The sequence below is a fragment of the Grus americana genome, chromosome 6, assembly GCF_028858705.1.
Source record: "Grus americana isolate bGruAme1 chromosome 6, bGruAme1.mat, whole genome shotgun sequence".
Lineage (NCBI taxonomy): Eukaryota > Metazoa > Chordata > Aves > Gruiformes > Gruidae > Grus > Grus americana.
Window position 1 is genome coordinate 11559504 of NC_072857.1, and position 17746 is coordinate 11577249.

The following is a 17746-nucleotide window of genomic DNA, read 5'->3' on the forward strand; positions in this document are numbered from 1 at the left end:
TTGCAGTTTCTTTTGGTGGCTGTTGTTAATAGAAGAGCTTTTATTCTTTCACAAAAATGCCAGTCACACTGATGGCACAGTGAGGGTCAAGGCAGAGTATTTGCTAAGAGAAGGTATTAATGTGATGGAGTGATTAAGTTTGCACATTTACTAACATTTTTGAGCAATGAAGGAAAAAACAGAGACCACATACCTAAGGCAAGGTTTACTGCCCAGGGACCTTTGCAGGAAGAATGCAAAAAGGGATGTGAATCATTTCAAATGCCCTTTTCAAGAGCACATGCCTGTGCATATTGGGAAAACAGTGCATTTAATATCTATGTAATTCTTCAGGGGAAAAGGATGGTTGGATTTAAGAACAAATGGATTTCAGAGCTGAGCTTGACAAGTATGCAGGGATCTGCATCAAAAAAATAATGAGGCTGCTTTGTTTTCGCATTCCCAGGAAACATCCACCAGAAAGGATGGATACCATGGTGGTAGAATACAAATGATGAAAGGATGCCTTGGTGATGGATATGTTTTAGCTTAGCACACTTTACATGCCATAAGTGACTGGAGAAAACAGAAAGGTCTGTAATATACAAGAAGTTGGACTGGATGATAGAAGGGCTTCTTTTGGCCTTAGACTTTGGGATCTGTGAGCAACAGCTAGTGACACTCCAGTGGTGGCAAGGATGCTTTTCGGACCTGTTGAGCCATAAAGGAGACTTTGTTCGCATTCTCTGAGCCAGCGAGCACAGCTCAAACCACTTACCTTCTTCTCTGTACTCCACAGTGTAGCCTGAAATGGTGCAATTGCCTGTACTGGATGGGGGTAGCCAGCGTAGGATCACAGAGGTGCAGCTTCTCTCCTGAGCAATGGGGCGATTTGGGGCAGCTGGGACACCTTGGGAAGAGGAAACAAGCACCAAGTCCAGTATCCCGCCAACAAGCGCTAGTGCTTTATTCTGCAGGTCAGGTATCAGGTACATCAGGTCACTGCGCGGCAGCTGTGCCTTGCAGAGGGAGCGCTCTGGTTTATACTGGGTTACCAGCACAACCAGGGGCAAGGCAGTGTCACGGTCCTGTTAGCCTACTGCCGTGGGTCTGATACCTCCATACTAGCAGCTGGGAGAGAACCGTGCTGCTTGCAAGCCCCGCTGCCTTGACATGGTCTCACAGTACTACAGCACGGGGGAATTTCTTCTAGCTCACGGCTAGTGGTCGACTGCACTGCGACGCCCCAGGGAGCTCCCTGCGAGACAGGCCGGGAGAATCACCCCTTGGGTGCAGAGGATCTGTCTGAGCTCAGCTGCTGTAAAGGCAGAGCCTCTTCACCTGCCACCTTCTGCTGCTCATTTTTGCTCCAGCTCAAGACCTGATGAAAGCCTACGGAACTGAGGAAAACAAATATTCCCATGGACTTCACCAAGCAGTGAGTGAGGTTCTGGAGGTGGGGAGGCAGTTACCCTTGAACCATCCAAAAAGGACACAAGGCAGGCATTCAGAGTGCTTCTGTGTGTATGGCGCTTGGTATGTTTGGCAGCAGATTGACAAATGACCAGTAATTCTTCTGTGTTTTGCTCAGGGCTCCCTTCAGCACAGGAGGAATTAGTGCAGCCACTAACTTGCTTGGATAAATTGGGGAAATTATACCTCTAGGGCAGCTTGTGAGACCAAACAAATTGACTTCTAAATGCTTGTGACACTCCTGCATCTGTAAGTCACCAGTTAGACATTCGTCTCTGTGCCATCCCCTTCAACACAGCAGGTACCCTTCATCTCTCATGCTAACAGATCCCTTCCCAGAGCTGGAGGTCATGAGCATCAACCCACCGTTTCATATTCATTACAAGTAGACAGGTCACTAATTACAGCGCTGAAAATTCAGGCTCAGAGACGTGTCTCCGAGTTGAGCCCCTGCAGAACACTTCACCAAAACCTTACTCTCGCCCCCTACAGAGAAGGCTGAAAATCTGGATTCCCAGGTGCCCCTGCTCCAGGCAGGCTCTAAAGCCCAGAGCTCCCTGCAGGCAGCCGGGGCGTCATCCCCCCAGCCAACCTTACCGAGCCCCTGGGAAGCAGTGCTGCGAGCAGGATGCAGGAGCTGAACCAGTGCCAAACCATTTTCATTTCCCAGATGTGATGCTTATGATCAGACGACTTAATCAAGCGCAAAGAGTCTGCAATGCCTTCAGCCATCAGTGGGAGTCTTGGCTGAGGAACGGTTGTGCGATTTTAATGTCTCAATTCACCTGGCACAGCTCCACGTCTGGCTGCCTTTGCACCGGCTACTCCTGTGTGCTCCCAGCCCCCACCAAGGGAAGAACGTTTGGTGTTAAGGTCCAATGCGCTACCTTGAACTTTGATGGTCGCAGAGGTTGATGCGGTTCCGTGTTCATTGGTTGCCACGCAGGTGTAAATGCCGCTGTCCTGAGGCATCAGGTTGCAGATCTTCAAGGTGAGCTCCCCGGAGTCACTGTGGATGCAGGAAGCCCAGATTATAAAATGCTGCTTCACTTGCTAGTGCTTTTCACACCAGTCCCTGTCCTGCCTCATTATGAACACACGAGCATGCAAATCCTGTTAACTCATTTGAAGGAGCTTTCCCCCCGCAACCCGGTACCCAAGTACAACCCCTCCGTTTGTCAGGATTAGGCTGTGAATGAAACCTTCGAGCAGAACGGTCCAAATTGCCTGCCAGGCAAATCTACTTCTCTGCTGTGGCCTCAGAGGAGAGGGGGAAGGACCACTCAACAGCAAGCAAAGTCCAAGAGCTGAACATGCTGTGCCTGTCCAGAGCTGGTATATCTGGAAAGACTTCCCCAGGCACATCTTTCCTATCTCAGGAGATGCTGAGCTGCTGTGCTGTTGCAGTTAAGTCCAACACGCGCCGGACAAATTGGGCTTCCCACAGATGCAGAAGGCAATCACACAGCTCAGGGTGTCTGACATTTCTGGGAAGCTTCAGAGCCCTGGAGCATGTGCCGATGATCTAATGAGGCTGCCAGGCCCCCGGTCAGAAGGCTGGACATCTCACAACAGCTAGGGATGAAGAACGCCAGCGCTGAGTTCGTGAGGGACACTCAATCTTTGGGCCAGTCTGAGCAAATAAACAGCTCTGCAGAGTCTAGTGAATTTATAGCAGGTCTGTACATAGTCACTTCGGTTTCCACATTGCAGTCTTCAAAATGCAATTTAAGGGAGTTGACCTGAATTAAAGGATTTTGCTTGTGTAACTGCTTTAGCTGTGCTGGAGACCCAGCTTAAAGCCGACAATAAATTCCCTTGATGGCAAAACTAGACTAGTTCTTGAATGCGTAATCTATCGGAAACTGCAGAAGGACGTGGTTGCCAGTATAACTGCCTGGACACTGCGGCTTTTGCTGGCCTGACTATGCTGGTTTACAACAGGACAGAAATATCCCCTTCCCCCGCAATCCGGACACTCGTGCCAGCAAGATTTGTAAGACAGCCGCTGATCTGCTGGGCCTCTCCTTGGCAGGCAGTGTCTTCACTGAAAAATAAGTATGAGTAACAAGACAATACAAGTGCTGATAGTGCACAGAGAGCCAACGCGCAGGCAAAAGGCTGTGATGGAAAGCAGAACCCTGTACGGAAATATCTTCCCAGCCCAACCTTAGCCAGAAGCCTGAAGATAAGGCACTAGTGATCTACTGAGTAATGGCTAAAAAAGACAATTTTGGGTGCTCTGGGGCAGCAGCACAAGCCAACGGTCTCTGAAGGACGCTCTTGATCAGATGTAATTTTTTTATTGAACGTGTAAAATCCCTTCTCTCCTAGTGTTCATTTTTCACTTTCAGTGACTTTGTATTCCCTGGATTCATCTCAGTCTGCACCAGAAGTGCTGAAAAGTTCGTGTGAAAGATTGCCTCCCGGAGATTTCCACTGCAGCTTGGCCCAAATCACTTACATAAACTGCAGATGAGCATCCAGCAGCAGGCTGTTATCTGACCTGAATTCAACTCCAGATCTTTTTGGATCTTCCCTGTGCTTGTTGTAAAGATGGTTTTCCTGCCCTGCTAGCCAAGCCGGGAACATCATGACCAGCATCTTTCTGTCCAAACGCAGCCATATGTAGCCTTCCCAGGAGTACATGTAGGGTTTTTAGGAACAGCTGAGGAAAGGCTCAGCAAAACTGCAGGAGTTGCCACCTCTGCCCATGAAATGAGAAGACACCCAGTGAGATATGGGCATTGCAAGCCGGTGACGGTTTGCACTGCTCAACTCCTGTTCCTCCCAAAGGTGAGCATGGCATCAAACTCAAGCAGAGAAGCCCCAGCAACACAGAGGCGATATTAGTCAAACTAATATATTGGAAACATTAGTTGCTTCTGCCTTGCAGTTGGCTCAGGAGATCAATCAGAGCAAACTCACGTCTGCCAGCAACACTCTGTGGAAATACCCTACAGCAGCTTGGGGAAATATAGAGCTACCTGAGCACCAAAGTCTGACCCTTTCTAGCTGATGTGTGGTGCAGCGATGTGCCAATACACCATGCTGGACTTGATTAACTGCATTTCTGATGAGCCTCGTAGCCTGGCTGGTGCCATATTTGAGGGCACCATGACCATCATGACCAGCTATGCTGGTATCCAAAGGCAGGACCTTACCAGGATGACACTGTGTAAGTAGCCGTGCTGTTGTCATTGTCAAGAATGTTTTGATCTGGTCCTTTCCAGGTTATTGTTGGCTTGGGCCGCCCACAGACTTTGCACTGCAGCATCACTGTGTCGCCAAGCAGGCAGGTGATGTCCACTAATGGCACAAGAAACTCTGGAGCCACTGGAAGAAAACATGTACACACACACACACGCGACACATTCTTTTAATCTACAGGCGAGGATGTGTCCCCATAAAAGCCTAGAGAATACATTATAGGACCAACTATGGGGTCTGGGTCCCAAAGAGCTGGGGGTCCTGGGATTGTGTTACCGATTGTGTTACTAAAAGCCAGCTGTTGACAGCTCAGCAAAGGGGATAGGGGGGACTGTCTGTCCCCAGGCCTGTGCTCTGGCAAGAGGGCGAGACTTTGTGAAGGCAGGTTTGGGGGTTTCAACCTCGTCTGTGGTTCTTGGGCTGTCTGAGCCAAGACCGCTTTCCCTGGGAACCGAGCAGCGGAGAGCAGCCTTTGCTGTAAACCCTGGTGGGTACAGAGCATGCTGTTTCACCCTCTGTGCCAGTCACTGCACAGCTGTCCTTAACTCACCTTCTTGAATGAAATTGGGGTTGATTATCTGAAAAATACAAAGAAATAAAAGGATTTATTTTTTCTGAACAGTGACAAAGAGACATCTGGTTTCACAAGGTACCATGGTGAACCTGACCAGAACCGCAGAAGCACTGACCAGTGGCTACCAGCACCCTCTAACAGCTGGCACATGCAGCAAGCCCTGTGACCACTGAACAAACCCGTGCACAGCTGGGAAAGTAAATGAAAGCTACGGCTTCTTGAACTCCGATAAAGCTTCACAGGTAACAGGCACGGCACTACGGCTGAGGAGGGTGGACACGCTTTCTCTTGGCTTGGGTGATAATGCTCAGGCCATTAACGCTTCTTCCCAGAGCTGGTTTGTGCCCTCCTGTGCCCGGCTCCGGATCCACGTCACACAGCACCTGCAGTCGCCTCACACCTGGGGTGTCTCTGGCCACTAACCAGCTTTGGGGAGACTTCTTTCAACCTCTGCTCAGCTTCAGGGAAAAAAGGTAAAGCACTAAACCAAAAGTACTGCCTTCTTTTTGCCTACTGGCAAGTATCAGTCCTGCAACAACTCTTGGTCTATCACAATGAGTAAAATTTCATTCATTTCATTGGACTGCTGGAAACTTTCCAACTTGAAACTAGGATTGGATAACTGAGAGTTATTTTATCTAACTAGTTAATTGATCAAGTTAGCAAAGACTTGAAAAGCTACTGTCTCTCCATGGCCTATATATGCCAATTACCTCATGTAACCCTGGAAGCAAAGTTGGGAATAGTCAAGACAATGCCAATAAGTTCTTACATGCAGCATCAACCCTAACTACATAGTGGTGTACAATGGTATAGAGGTTTTAGCCTCATTAACTGTTTTAATAATCTTATAAGGCCTTGTTATCCAAATTCAAACTAATAATTTGATATCAAGCACCATAAACATCAGTGTGGTTTATCTTGCCTTAAATATCTTTGTTACTATCTATTTCAGAGCTATTTTGAAAGATGCTAATGAAGCAGTGACCTAATTCATGGTCTGCCAAAGCTGATCAGAGTTTTTGCAGTGGCTCAGAAACCGGGCCACGAAGCAGAAGCAATAATCCTTCAAAATAACGTAGATACGTCTTCAAGATTTCTATTTCTATCTTGGCTTTATAAATAGTTTTCCAAGGTGAATGGCTCAGGGTGCCATTCAAGGAGGTACTTGAGCATATTCAGGTTGATTTTGGTTTCGTAGCCCTTCTTTATAGCCTCAGGCAAAACTCTGGTACCAGCACTGAGCCCCTGGGCTGCTTTACCCTACCACTACCAGAAAGCCCAAATGAACCAGGCATAACATGGACTTGCCACTCACAAAGGTTCAATTTTTCCCCATAGAAACAAACCTTAATCAACAAATTCCTCGCCGTCTGAGACAGGGACTATGCTTTGTCCTACCAATAGGCAGAATTTGATCCTTCAGGACACATCTACAGAGAACCCAATGTTGATGGTGGTGGCTGGAACAGCTGGTCAATGCCAGTGCTTTACACTCTGTGCTTCAGAAACAAGTAGGGGCTGCTGCTTGTGGGCAAAGCAGGTTTCAGTTCCTACCACGTAGCCAGTCTGTACCTGGTGGGCAAAAGCATGATGGTTTGGGCTCTCAGATGCTCGTGAGGGTGCTGAGATTTCAAATGTTTCATTCCCAGCATCCTGGAAGGAGCCAAGCTCTGCCTACATCCCTGGAGAGGACTCTCTGAGGACTATTACTATATTTAGGGCTGCTTTTTTTTTTTTAAAGCCATGTTGGCAGGCACCTCTGCAGCGGGGAGGGGGCAGGAGAGCGTGCCACCCCTGCGATGGGATGACTGGACTCGGCAGGCAGGAGCCTGGGCGGGTGAGGGAACCAGCTGGGCTCTTTGGGTTCTGCGTTGTCTCACTCTTCCCAGTTGCACCTCCTGGCCCTGGTTTTGCTTGGGAAGCACAAAGCCCCATCTGAAGGATTCAGCTGGGCACCAATGCCAGGATGTGGACCTCCAGCCAGCCACCTGGGAACCTCCAAGAGGGTGAGGGGCTCAAAGACAGTGACTGCTGCTCCGCAGGGTCCAGGACCCACACACCACCCCGTGGGTCCCGCGGGCAGGGAGAAATCGGGGTACAAGAGGGCACTGGATGAAGAAGAACATCTTCTCTCCTACCCGTGCATGTGGAAAAGGAGAGATGATCTTCGTGATTAAGCTGTATGGCTCACACAACACAGCAAAGGAAGAAAAAACTGTTCTGAGGATAACCATCGCTTTCACTCAGTGAGACCATCCGCTTATCAGCTGAGTAACCCCAGGCATCGGCTCATTTGCACATACATCTTCATTTTTGTAGTTTTTGGCTCACACATCTGTCCTCCGAAGCTCTCCCCTTCCTTCCCTGCAGCATGCACTAAATTCCCTTATTATTCACTGATTTCTGTCCTTGTAGGATTAGAGATCAGGAGCAAGAAACGCTCCTAACACTTTATATTAATTTTATAACTCTAAAGGATTCATTAGAAGATGCAGCTACAATAATGAATGTAATGGATATATCTATAAATAAATAATGCTACATTTCTAATGACTTTCAAGGCACAATCATTTATAATAATTGCCTTACCAATGTTTTTTTTTCCTTGCCTCACCATGGGAATATCAGTAAGAAAATTACCGCTGCTAGATAATGTGGAAAAGTCTATGGGTAAAATTCACATTTCCTTTGCTAAAACTTCATTTGTTAATTAATAAAATGTTACCTAACAACAGTCCCTCAGCCACGTTGCAGCTTTTGCCTACTATAAGCTTAGGCAAAAATAAAAGCCTGTTTGCAAGAGAGTGTTTAAGTGCCACCAAAGTGATTTAATACATCACAATTAGGGAACGGGATTTGATCTGCTTTGAAGGAGGGGGTCAAATGACAGGATGAGAATAGATTATTTTTTTTTCCATTGGATGAAATACCCATAGTTTGGTCCAGGGTGGGTGAAAACTTGTAACGCTCTCTCCGCAGCCAGGAGAGTTTCTGTTTCAAGTACAATGATGGCTAAAAACGGAAACCCTGCACAGGGTGACAAAGGCAGACCATGAAACAGCTTCTGCTCAAGTGATGTGGGGTCTAACGCCAACCAGGCAAAGACAGGGAGCCGGAGGGAGGGGGGTGAGATAAAGAAATGGGAAGACGGCTCAGGATTATTCAATAAAAAAGCCAGAAATAGACTTTGCTTCTCCCTCCTCCAGCCTCCGCTGTTTCAGGGCTCAAACCAGGAAAGATACACGAAGTGGTACTTGAATGCTATGGGGACCTGCAGGGATCTGCGTGACTTAGATCTAAGTGACTTAAGCGTAACTTAGCATAACAGCCAGGCTTTAGAAGAGCAGCACAGGTGCTGCATCCAGCAACTCATTATTTTGCAGCACTGGGCCACTTTTTTTCTCTTTTGTTAAGCTCATGTTACAAAGATAGAAAGGCACGTGCAGCAGTATCAGCAAAGTCCACTCGCAAAGTGACTCCGACCGCCCTAATTCTTAGCAAGAGCTTACCTTTCATTTGTGCACGCATGCTGCGCCTGGTGCGGAGCGAGAAACCATTCTGCAATGCCAACGGCCAGCTGAAACGCTCTGCAAGCGCGGCTCGGCTGCGTGCGAGGGCTTCTCGCCTTTCCCAGGGTTCGCCTCTGCGTCGCAGACGCCCTCGCCATGCCTAACTCACCTCCCTGGGGGAGGCGCGAGCCCAGCCCAGACACACGCAATGCACAGAAGGGCCTGGTGGATACCTGGATTTTTCCAATGCCGCATTTCAGGCCCACTTTAAGGAAGTGCATCAAAGAACAGGAGCGAGAATGCTTTTTCCCCAGAGGAGATAAGGCTAGGCTGCAAACCAAGCCCTCTGTAGTAAGATCCATGCTTTATCTAAACAGTAGAGGGCATGTTTACTCCATGACGAGCGGCTCAGCATTTTGTAAACACTTCATGGCACTTGTTGTTCAACAAGTTAAAATAAAATATTGACGCATTTGAACGTGCTGGTAGCAGAGTCAGTAGCATGTTCTTTGCTCCCTCACTCAAAAAAAAAAAATTAATGATTCTCAGAAAAAAACCAAAATGAGTTACAGAGGAATTAAGCCAACTCTAATTTGTAGGAAATGATCTGTCAGTCTGTCTCTGACTAGGCCAAATTTGAGACTTTTGGGGGGACAAGTTCACAGTGTTACCTCCATCCTCTCCTAAAAAACATAAATTAACAAGAGAAATTTCTTGATAAAAGGAGCAACTAAGTAGCCCACTACATGTGGATAGATCTGCCAAAGGGAAAATGTAATTTGAAATGAGGGAATGGTATCTGATGAAATGCCCCAGCGTCTCGGTGGGGATGGGGATGGGGAATGCCTTCTGGCACCCAGCATGGATGGGCTCACCTGTCTTTGAGATTGATGGAGAAGCCACAAGGGATGCTGACTTGTGCATGCATCCATGCAAAGCAGAAGTCCTTGTGCCCTCGTCACGCCCTTGCTGCGAGGCCCTAATGGCTGGTGTGCTTCAGTGGTTGTAGCGGTGGCATGTTTCTGGTACTCCAAGCACTGTGTTGTAGCACTCTACCCCCTTCCTGCAGATGAAGTAGGTCACTTCTTCCTTTTCCAAAAGCTAACCCACAGCACCTGTGCTGCCAGCTCAGGGTACATCACCCCTGATGAGCCACCTTCCTGGTCAGTCTCAGCAATCCCTGCCCACTCAGGGCAGCAGGACAGCAGTGTCACCCATGGAGGCCACCCCAGGGAAACACGGTAGGTTCTCAGGATCGTACTCACCCATACTGTGACAACAGGCCAGGACAGGCTTTCTTACCAGTATTGTGGGAGATCTCGCAAAGAAAGTATGCTAGATCTGCTCTGGAGATGGACAACTCAAGGCAGGGGGTGAACGCGTTTGCCCAAAGTGCTTGAGAATTCTTGGCCTGAGCTGAGTGTTGACTTGGAGCCAATGCTGTAGCCACCAAACCATTACTTATTCAACCACGTGGACTGTGGGGGTGCTAGCACAATATTCTTCCCTACAGGAAGTTTCCTAGTGCTTATCTTGCTCTAAGTGTCTCTGAGTAGTTCTTAGCATGCTAAAATGTCATAACTGAAAAAAAATAGATTATGAAGCCCAACTTACATTCCTTGGCAAGAGCTCAGCTCACTAATCTAATGATGGCACTTCCACTGACTTGGGGTGGGCCTGGACTCCATCTCTCCTTCGCACAGCTAAGAAAGCGGAGCAAACACGAGACACTCGGTGACAGTTGTGTGTTGATCAGGATTACGTATAATGCACTGCAGTTGGAGTCATGCTGTGTGAAACAAGAGGTCTGGACCCATGTCTGGTCCCTACATGTGATGTCCACCCCAAAGCCTGGAAGAGCTGCTGCTGAATTTAGTCAGGTTTAGCTCAGTCAGGTCTTCTGACTGCTGGGAGGACATTCACTTAGACAAGAGAGGTAGCCCGATGGGATTTGCACAGTTGACTTATGACCCCTTCAGCAATATCGAAACCCCATGAGACATTACAACACAGAATTGTAGGACAATTAGTTGCATCATTGTCCAGGACCTCAGACTTAGGTGTGGACGATATTTACTGATTCACAAAGGCATACACCTTCTTCCCAGAAGTGGAGCTGCCTGTCCCTGTGCAATTACCTAAAGACATGTAGAAAGGGAGTCTCCGATCTTTCTTAAATATAGGTTACTCCTCTCCCTCACGTGGCTACACACGCTCCTTAAGTGCCTGCTCCTACATTCACATGCCTAACAGGTGAGTTTGCACCTTCTGTTTTGTGAAACAACAGCGCAAAGCAGAAAACTGGGGGGGTGGTGGGAAATTTCATTTCCATCCTTATGCACTTTCATTACATATTGATAAACAAAGAGAAAAGAAAGAGCCACAAAGAGATACTATTTCTAGTCCAAGTTAGAATGAATGGAAAGTTCTCCAGGGCCAAGATGTCCTCTTTGGGCAAAATCACAGTAATGGCATTTTAGCTCTTTTAAAACAGTCACCCAGTATTTCAGTTTTCTGCTCTCGCTGTATTTGTTCTCCACATTTCTTTTTGTCTCTGTTTCCCCTTGAAACGAAGGCAAAATCCTTCAGAAATCTGGAATCTACTTAACAGATAGGTGGTATTTTATAAACAGGAAGCACAGCTAGATCTGAAAGACCACAGTAGCTGTGGGACATCATGGATACTATGACCAGCTTACCAACTTCTTGCACAGTGAGTAGGCTGGAGGTAAATTGCACCATTTCCAAGTAATTAATACGGCAGCTTTGCATTTAGAGACTGCTCGCTCTATCCCAGCACTGGGTGCACGTTCTCATGCACGATGGGAGGAAGAGGGATGTCAGGGGTGACAGTCCTCTAAGAGAAGCCAGGTGACTTGCCCTGTTATTACCTGGCTGTAATAATAGCTACCAACGACTCCACCTTAATGACATGGGGGGGGCCTTGTGCACCTCTGAATGTTGATGGCCAGGACACTGCTCTCCTACTGCACTCCCAGTATCTATGAATTCCATCACGAGCTGAGCCAGGTGCGAGGACAAGGTCTTCCCCCTCCTCGGGCAGCCAGTCACGCTGTCTCCAGCTCACCTGGGAGCTCACCAGCAGCTCCGCTGGGACATACCATGGAGTAGGGAGAGGAAAACCAGGTGAGATACTGATTTTCTGTGCACACGGAGGTTGGGGTGGAGGGGTAGCACAGCTGTTTAACAATTATTTAAACCTAGGACACAAAGCGTAAAGACCCGATGAAGCCTTGAACCAGGCTCTGGTGGTGAAGTAGCTTCCCTTGCCTCTGCTTTAATGAGAAAAGACTTCAGCTCCCAAGGCCTTAATATAATTCATTTCTCAACATGTTTGAAAAAGGAGCATCAAAACATTGATAATAAAGGGAAAGGGAGAACAGCTGTGGCTTCCAGGGAATACCTCAGACCTTTACGGACTAGACTTCCCCACGGCCGATTCTAGGGCTGTTTCCCTCATGAGCATTTTAGCAACCTGCCCTCGCTCTGCTCCCTCTGGATGATTTTGTTTAGTTTATACTGGGTATCGGCAATCCTCTCCCACAATATTTCTTAGCCAAACCAACGAGCTGACCGCACTCACTCCAGGCTGCAGATGTACTAAAACCAGCACAAAGCGAGGGCTGTGCTGCTCCTTGCAGGGCAATGTCACCTTAGGTTGGCGTAAGTCACGCCCAGAATTGCACTCATTTGCTCTCCCTCTGCCATTTTAAACATTTGCTCAGTCCCAAAGAGTTTTGCTTAGAAGCAGACTGGAGCTTTCCAAGCCGTGAGGAACATTGTGGCTCCTGGGGACTGCAGTGCAGCACAGTGACACTGTTGCCTCCAGTAAGTGACCTGGGAGATGCAGGACGGGGTTTCTGAGTGTAAATCAAGTCACATACCGGGCACATAATTACTCCTCCAATAGCAGATTCATACCACAGCCAAGACTTCAAATTAGCGTCTTTTGGTTTAAATAGAAAGGATCTTACCTCCTGAACTGAGGAGCAGGCAAGAACAGCAGACTGTACCATGGTAAAAAAAACGAAATCAAACAAACAAAAAGACCCACGTGGAACATGCCAGAGCTGACTAGAAATGCCAACAGTGTAAGGGCTCCGCTGACAGTTTTAAAACATCTGGTTTTCCTCCTATCGAGCAAAGTCAAAACACAAAAATCCTCTGCAAAAAGAACGGTGACTCACACCCAGCTCCGCACATTACACCTGTATCCCAGCCACCTTTTACTCCACAGGGCAATTTCCAATGATCTCAAGTTTACAGGCTTACGTGCAGTAACTGGGCACTGCCTTGTAACAAATATATCTAGTTGTTACCTGTGATTGGCAAAATGCTCTTTGAAAATGCGAACGCACTCCTGAGAATAATGCAGCTTTAGTGGTGAGCACCATTCAGTCTCCAGGATGTCAGCTGGGTCAAAAGCTTTGCATTAGTACATATCTTCTTCTCAAAGATGTGTTTACTGATGCCAGCACAATTAAAATAAAAGCGAGCCTACAGGATAATAGCTGAGGTGGTACATCTCTTTTTTTTGTTTTGTTTTGTTTTGTTTTGTTTCTCCAGAAGGAAAATCAGCTTTCTTTTGCGGGATTTTTATAGTGCAGCCCAGCTAACAGCATCCTGGAGATCTCCTAGGACACACAGCCCTGTTCTCCAGTGACCTGGCCCCATCAACTCTAAAAAATCACTTAGGTCTCTCTAAACCTTGTCCTTGCCTGTTTCAGCAGGAAGCTCTTTCAGCCTTGGTACAATGTATACAAATGCTTGGTGTGATCACCATACACAGAAGAAATGGGCCCTGCAAGGTATTAATTGAGAAGAACCAGACAGGTAACTCTGATTTTAAGCTCACTCTGGCTATTTCAAAAAGACATATCTTGGTCACTCCACTGGAATTGGTGGCTTCACGCTGGAAAAAAAGAGTACTGTAATGTATCACAAGTTGGGTCCACCTATCTGCATCAGCCTTGTTGATGATACGGGTACCTTAATGCAACTGGTTTTACCATTCTCCTTCAGTACCTTTACAGAAATGGGATTTCCTGCTATTTAAAAGACACCAACTGCTAGGAGAAAAAAGAGACATTGTCTTTTCTGACCTTCTAGATAATTTAAAGCACTATTTGTGATGCAACAACATTTGCTCCAGTGATCTATAACACAAGCCTGACTAGCAGCTCAGCATGTATTGCCAGGGCAAGAGGTGTTTTTAATATAGAAAGCTGCTACATTTATCGGCAGTTGCCATGCATGTGTTATCGTTTCATTGAATGATGTCCCAGGTGGGACAGAGCGACTGAGGGTGGCTACGTGAGCATCCAGCTCAGCAGGAGCTTGTTCCTCAGCTTCCTCCACTGATCCCATCACAACGGCAGCCCAAACTCCGATTCACCGCTTGGCAAAACCAGAATTGGCGCTTTGCGTGACTCACACTTAATTGGCACAAAGGTCCATGAGCGATGCAGACCCACCAGCTCCCCTTCCAGCAAAGGCATTTCAAAATGGGCATGTTATTGGAAAAAAAATAATCACAAGGATGATTGTCTCTACCTCCATGCTAGTATTGGGGTCAAGGTCATCACACTCTGATTCCTCTGAGCTGTTTGTCTCCTTGTTTGGCAGCATGAAGAGGAAGAAAGAGAACAAGAGATTAGAAGAGAGATTGGTTAGACAGGGCAGAGCAGCACAGGAGTTGTGAGCAGCATGGAAATGGGTAACAGTACAGAAAATGCTCCAAAAAAACCCAAACAAAACCCAAACCAACAACAAAACAGGGGAAGCAAAGGCAAAGACATGCTTTTGCCAAAGAAGAGGCAGTCGTTCAGGTAGTAAAAACAGCAGGGAAGCAACAGGAGGAAGAACTGTGGCCACCATGCTGGAGCAACCGCTGCCCTCGGGCCCGGCCGGCTGCAGGGCGGCTGCGCAGTGGGTGCGAGGGGTGCCCGGGTAGCAGTGGCAGGGTTCCTCCCTTTGCACATGCCATGGCTATTTCACTAGGCTTACAAGATGGAAAGCCTCCGCAAAGGAAAACACTTAATCACGGGCTCTCCTGGAGAGGGGTGGATCCAAAGGACATGCTCAAGTGCTTTCCTGAATCAAGGCTGGGCTTTGGTTGTGTCAAAATCACAAGTGTTTGCTTGCCTCGGCTGGGAGGGAAAGCCCCAGATTAGTCCTGAGCAGGTCTCATGGTCGGTTTATAGGGATGGATCCTCTGAATTGGAGCACAGTGGTCAGGCACCCAGAGCAGGAGATGGAGTTTAACCCCACAGTTCTCAACCTTTTCCATACTGGGAGATCTCAGAGAGAGAGAGACAGACACAGACACACGCACACACACACAGACACACACGAAACCCTCTCCTGGCAAGACCGAGTCAGCATCTCTTCCCTGTCTGATAATATGGAAAGAAAAAGGTCATTGAGACCATCTCCCCAGACTGAAAATCTTAAGCATCTCAAGGTTGAGAACCTCTTCTCTTAAGGTGTGGTGAAATACTGGCCTGAAGAAAACTCATCCACTTCAGTAAGGCCATTGGTTCACCCAGTGGCTTTCTCACCGCTGCAGCTGCTCTGATGGAGCTGCAGACCGGGCTAGCTCAGAGGTCAGTAAATCACTGTTGTCCCAATTTTAAGAACAGTTATTTAACCTTATATATAGTTTTGGTTTTTTTAAAATGAAGATTACTTACTTGCATGTGGGATGCCAGGAAAAAGAAAACAAAAAACAAAGGCTGCATTTTATCTTGCATGCAAAAATCCTGCTAAAACGGATACTACAAAAAAAGAAAAAAAGAAGATAACTAAAGTGGAAAAAAACCAAACCAAACCAAAAACCAAAAAACAAACCCAAAATTGCCGCCCCCTCCCTCTCTCAGGAGAGGATGCTATAGGGGGTGAAAAGGATGGGAAGCAGGAGAGCAGCACACAGCTTTCAGATGGCCTTACTCACTTTAACAGAGACTTTGTTCCCCAGAATATCCTTGGATTTACGTGGCCCATTGGCTTCATTTTTGCCACTGCTCTCCTTTTCCGCCCGCTTTCTCATGCGCAGGGTATGCCATGAACATGACTTCCTGTTGTACCAAAAAACGCAGCAATCAAATGGCAAATCATAGCAGAAATGAAGGATTTGGAAAGGGGAACCAGCATCCACATTTGCGATTACTGCAGTTCCCTAGAAGGTGAAAGCCACTGGCAATATGCCTATCTCAATCTGAGCAATGAGAGTTGAAGTTAAAAACCAACCCAAACAGTTCTGCGAAGCAGATGTTGTGCCACACTTGCTGTTTAAATGCATGGAGCAGGAAAAAAATGCCCAGGATGGAAGCAGGTGACTAGAACTTGGTCATCTGGTTTCGGGGACTTAGTCTTGCATTGCCACAAATTAAAATTTATTTTATTTTTGCTATTGTTGAAAGATCAATGTTGGTTAAAAGCAGTGAAACGAATGTAAATACAGGAGAACGGTCTTAATACGTTACTCAGTAGAGCAAATGAAAAAAAAAAATCAAGAAATTCAAGGTGTTGCTCCCTACATGTTGCTCAGAACATGAATAGCTCAACACATAGGAGCTACTTCATTAACTTTCCAAGAGATAAGTAATTTCCTAGAATGCTGTGCCTCTCAAGACCAAGAATTTCCCATTTGGTTTTGCCAATCCAGTTAGAAAGAACATCAGTCAGTCCATGGTTTTGGGCTAGCATCACAGCAGCCACGATTTCCAGCACATTTTTCAGCCCTCATTACTGCTTCTGTGACCTTGCTCTTGGAAAAAAAAAAAACAATAGACCACGCCACCCTTTGTAAGAGCAATGCTGTGTTGACAACAGAAATTGCATATCAAAGCAGACATAAAAAAATAAAAAAAACCAACCCAAACCAGTTCTTAATATGGATTTCATTTGGTTTAAATAGTGGACAGGTTGGGGGGAGGTGTTGGGAAGAGGTATGTTGTCCAAAGCAGAAAGCTCTCAAAACAGCAGTGTGATGAGCTGGGATCCAGGTTCAAAGCATCTGCCCACCTTTAAGTCATGCAAATTTGATTTGCATGTTTAAGCCCAATGTTTGGCACATGTCATGTCTACTGTACCTTGATACATTTTACAAAGCAAGTTGCATGTAATCCAACGATCACCTGCGATGCCAATAAAACGCAGTATATTAGCAAGGTAGGACTCAAAGGATGCCCCACACAGCCGACGCTCCCCCGTGAACACTGTGTTCTGATTCCTAAGCATTTTTTGGTTATAATTCAGCTGTACAATAGCTCAAATTAAAAAAAAAAAAAAAAAAAAGAGTAAACTAACGGCCTCCCACTGGCACAAGGCTGAACTGGGTCGTATCGACTGTTTTTGCAACTAGGGTTAGTGTCTCCACTGCCAACAGCTGGCATGGGCAGTCGTGTTTGAGCACAAGGAGCACCGGTGCACCCTGCACGTCTCAGCTGGACAGTAAGTGCTGTCTGATATTTGGGTGTTTCTGGAGGAGGTCCAAATGAGATGTACAGAGCAGGGGGAGTTACCATCCAACACTTCAGGACTGTTACATTTTCCTTTAAGATACGGTAAGAGTCAAGGACATGGCTGATGGAGTCCCTGACCTATCGGTGAATAATACATGGTGCCAACACTACTGGATTGTCAACAGAAGAAACAGTTTTATTACTTATACTAATTAGTCAATATGATCTCGCAGACTAGACAGGGCTGAAGATAACACCTGCTCCAGGTCATTTTTTACCCATAGGACTTCTATTATTCAAGCACTTTTTTGGTTTCAGGAATTGTTTTAGCTGTTTGAGTCTGAAAATGTGATTTAAGACTTTAAATCTCACTGCAGTGAGAGAGAGAGAAGTGCAATGCATGCGTCTTTCAATTTTGTTACGCCTTCCTGGCCACAATTCATACGACTACATAATTTGATGCAGAATTTGACTGTACAGCTGCTATGAAATCAGAGTCTTCACCAGGAGCC

At 46.7% G+C, this 17746-nt stretch overlaps 1 protein-coding gene across 5 annotated transcripts in view; it reads right to left on the bottom strand.

The window, feature by feature from the left end:
* The window catches only part of KALRN (kalirin RhoGEF kinase), a 518343-nt gene that overhangs the window by 13097 nt on the left and 487500 nt on the right, over positions 1-17746 (bottom strand). For all 5 annotated transcript variants that reach the window (XM_054830972.1, XM_054830978.1, XM_054830973.1 and 2 more), the window contains 6 exons: positions 15722-15845; positions 14323-14382; positions 5213-5240; positions 4617-4788; positions 2340-2461; positions 758-889 (listed from right to left, as the gene is read on the bottom strand). In XM_054830972.1, the coding sequence (XP_054686947.1) occupies positions 758-889; positions 2340-2461; positions 4617-4788; positions 5213-5240; positions 14323-14382; positions 15722-15845 (638 nt within the window). The remainder of the gene's footprint in view (positions 1-757; positions 890-2339; positions 2462-4616; positions 4789-5212; positions 5241-14322; positions 14383-15721; positions 15846-17746) is intronic.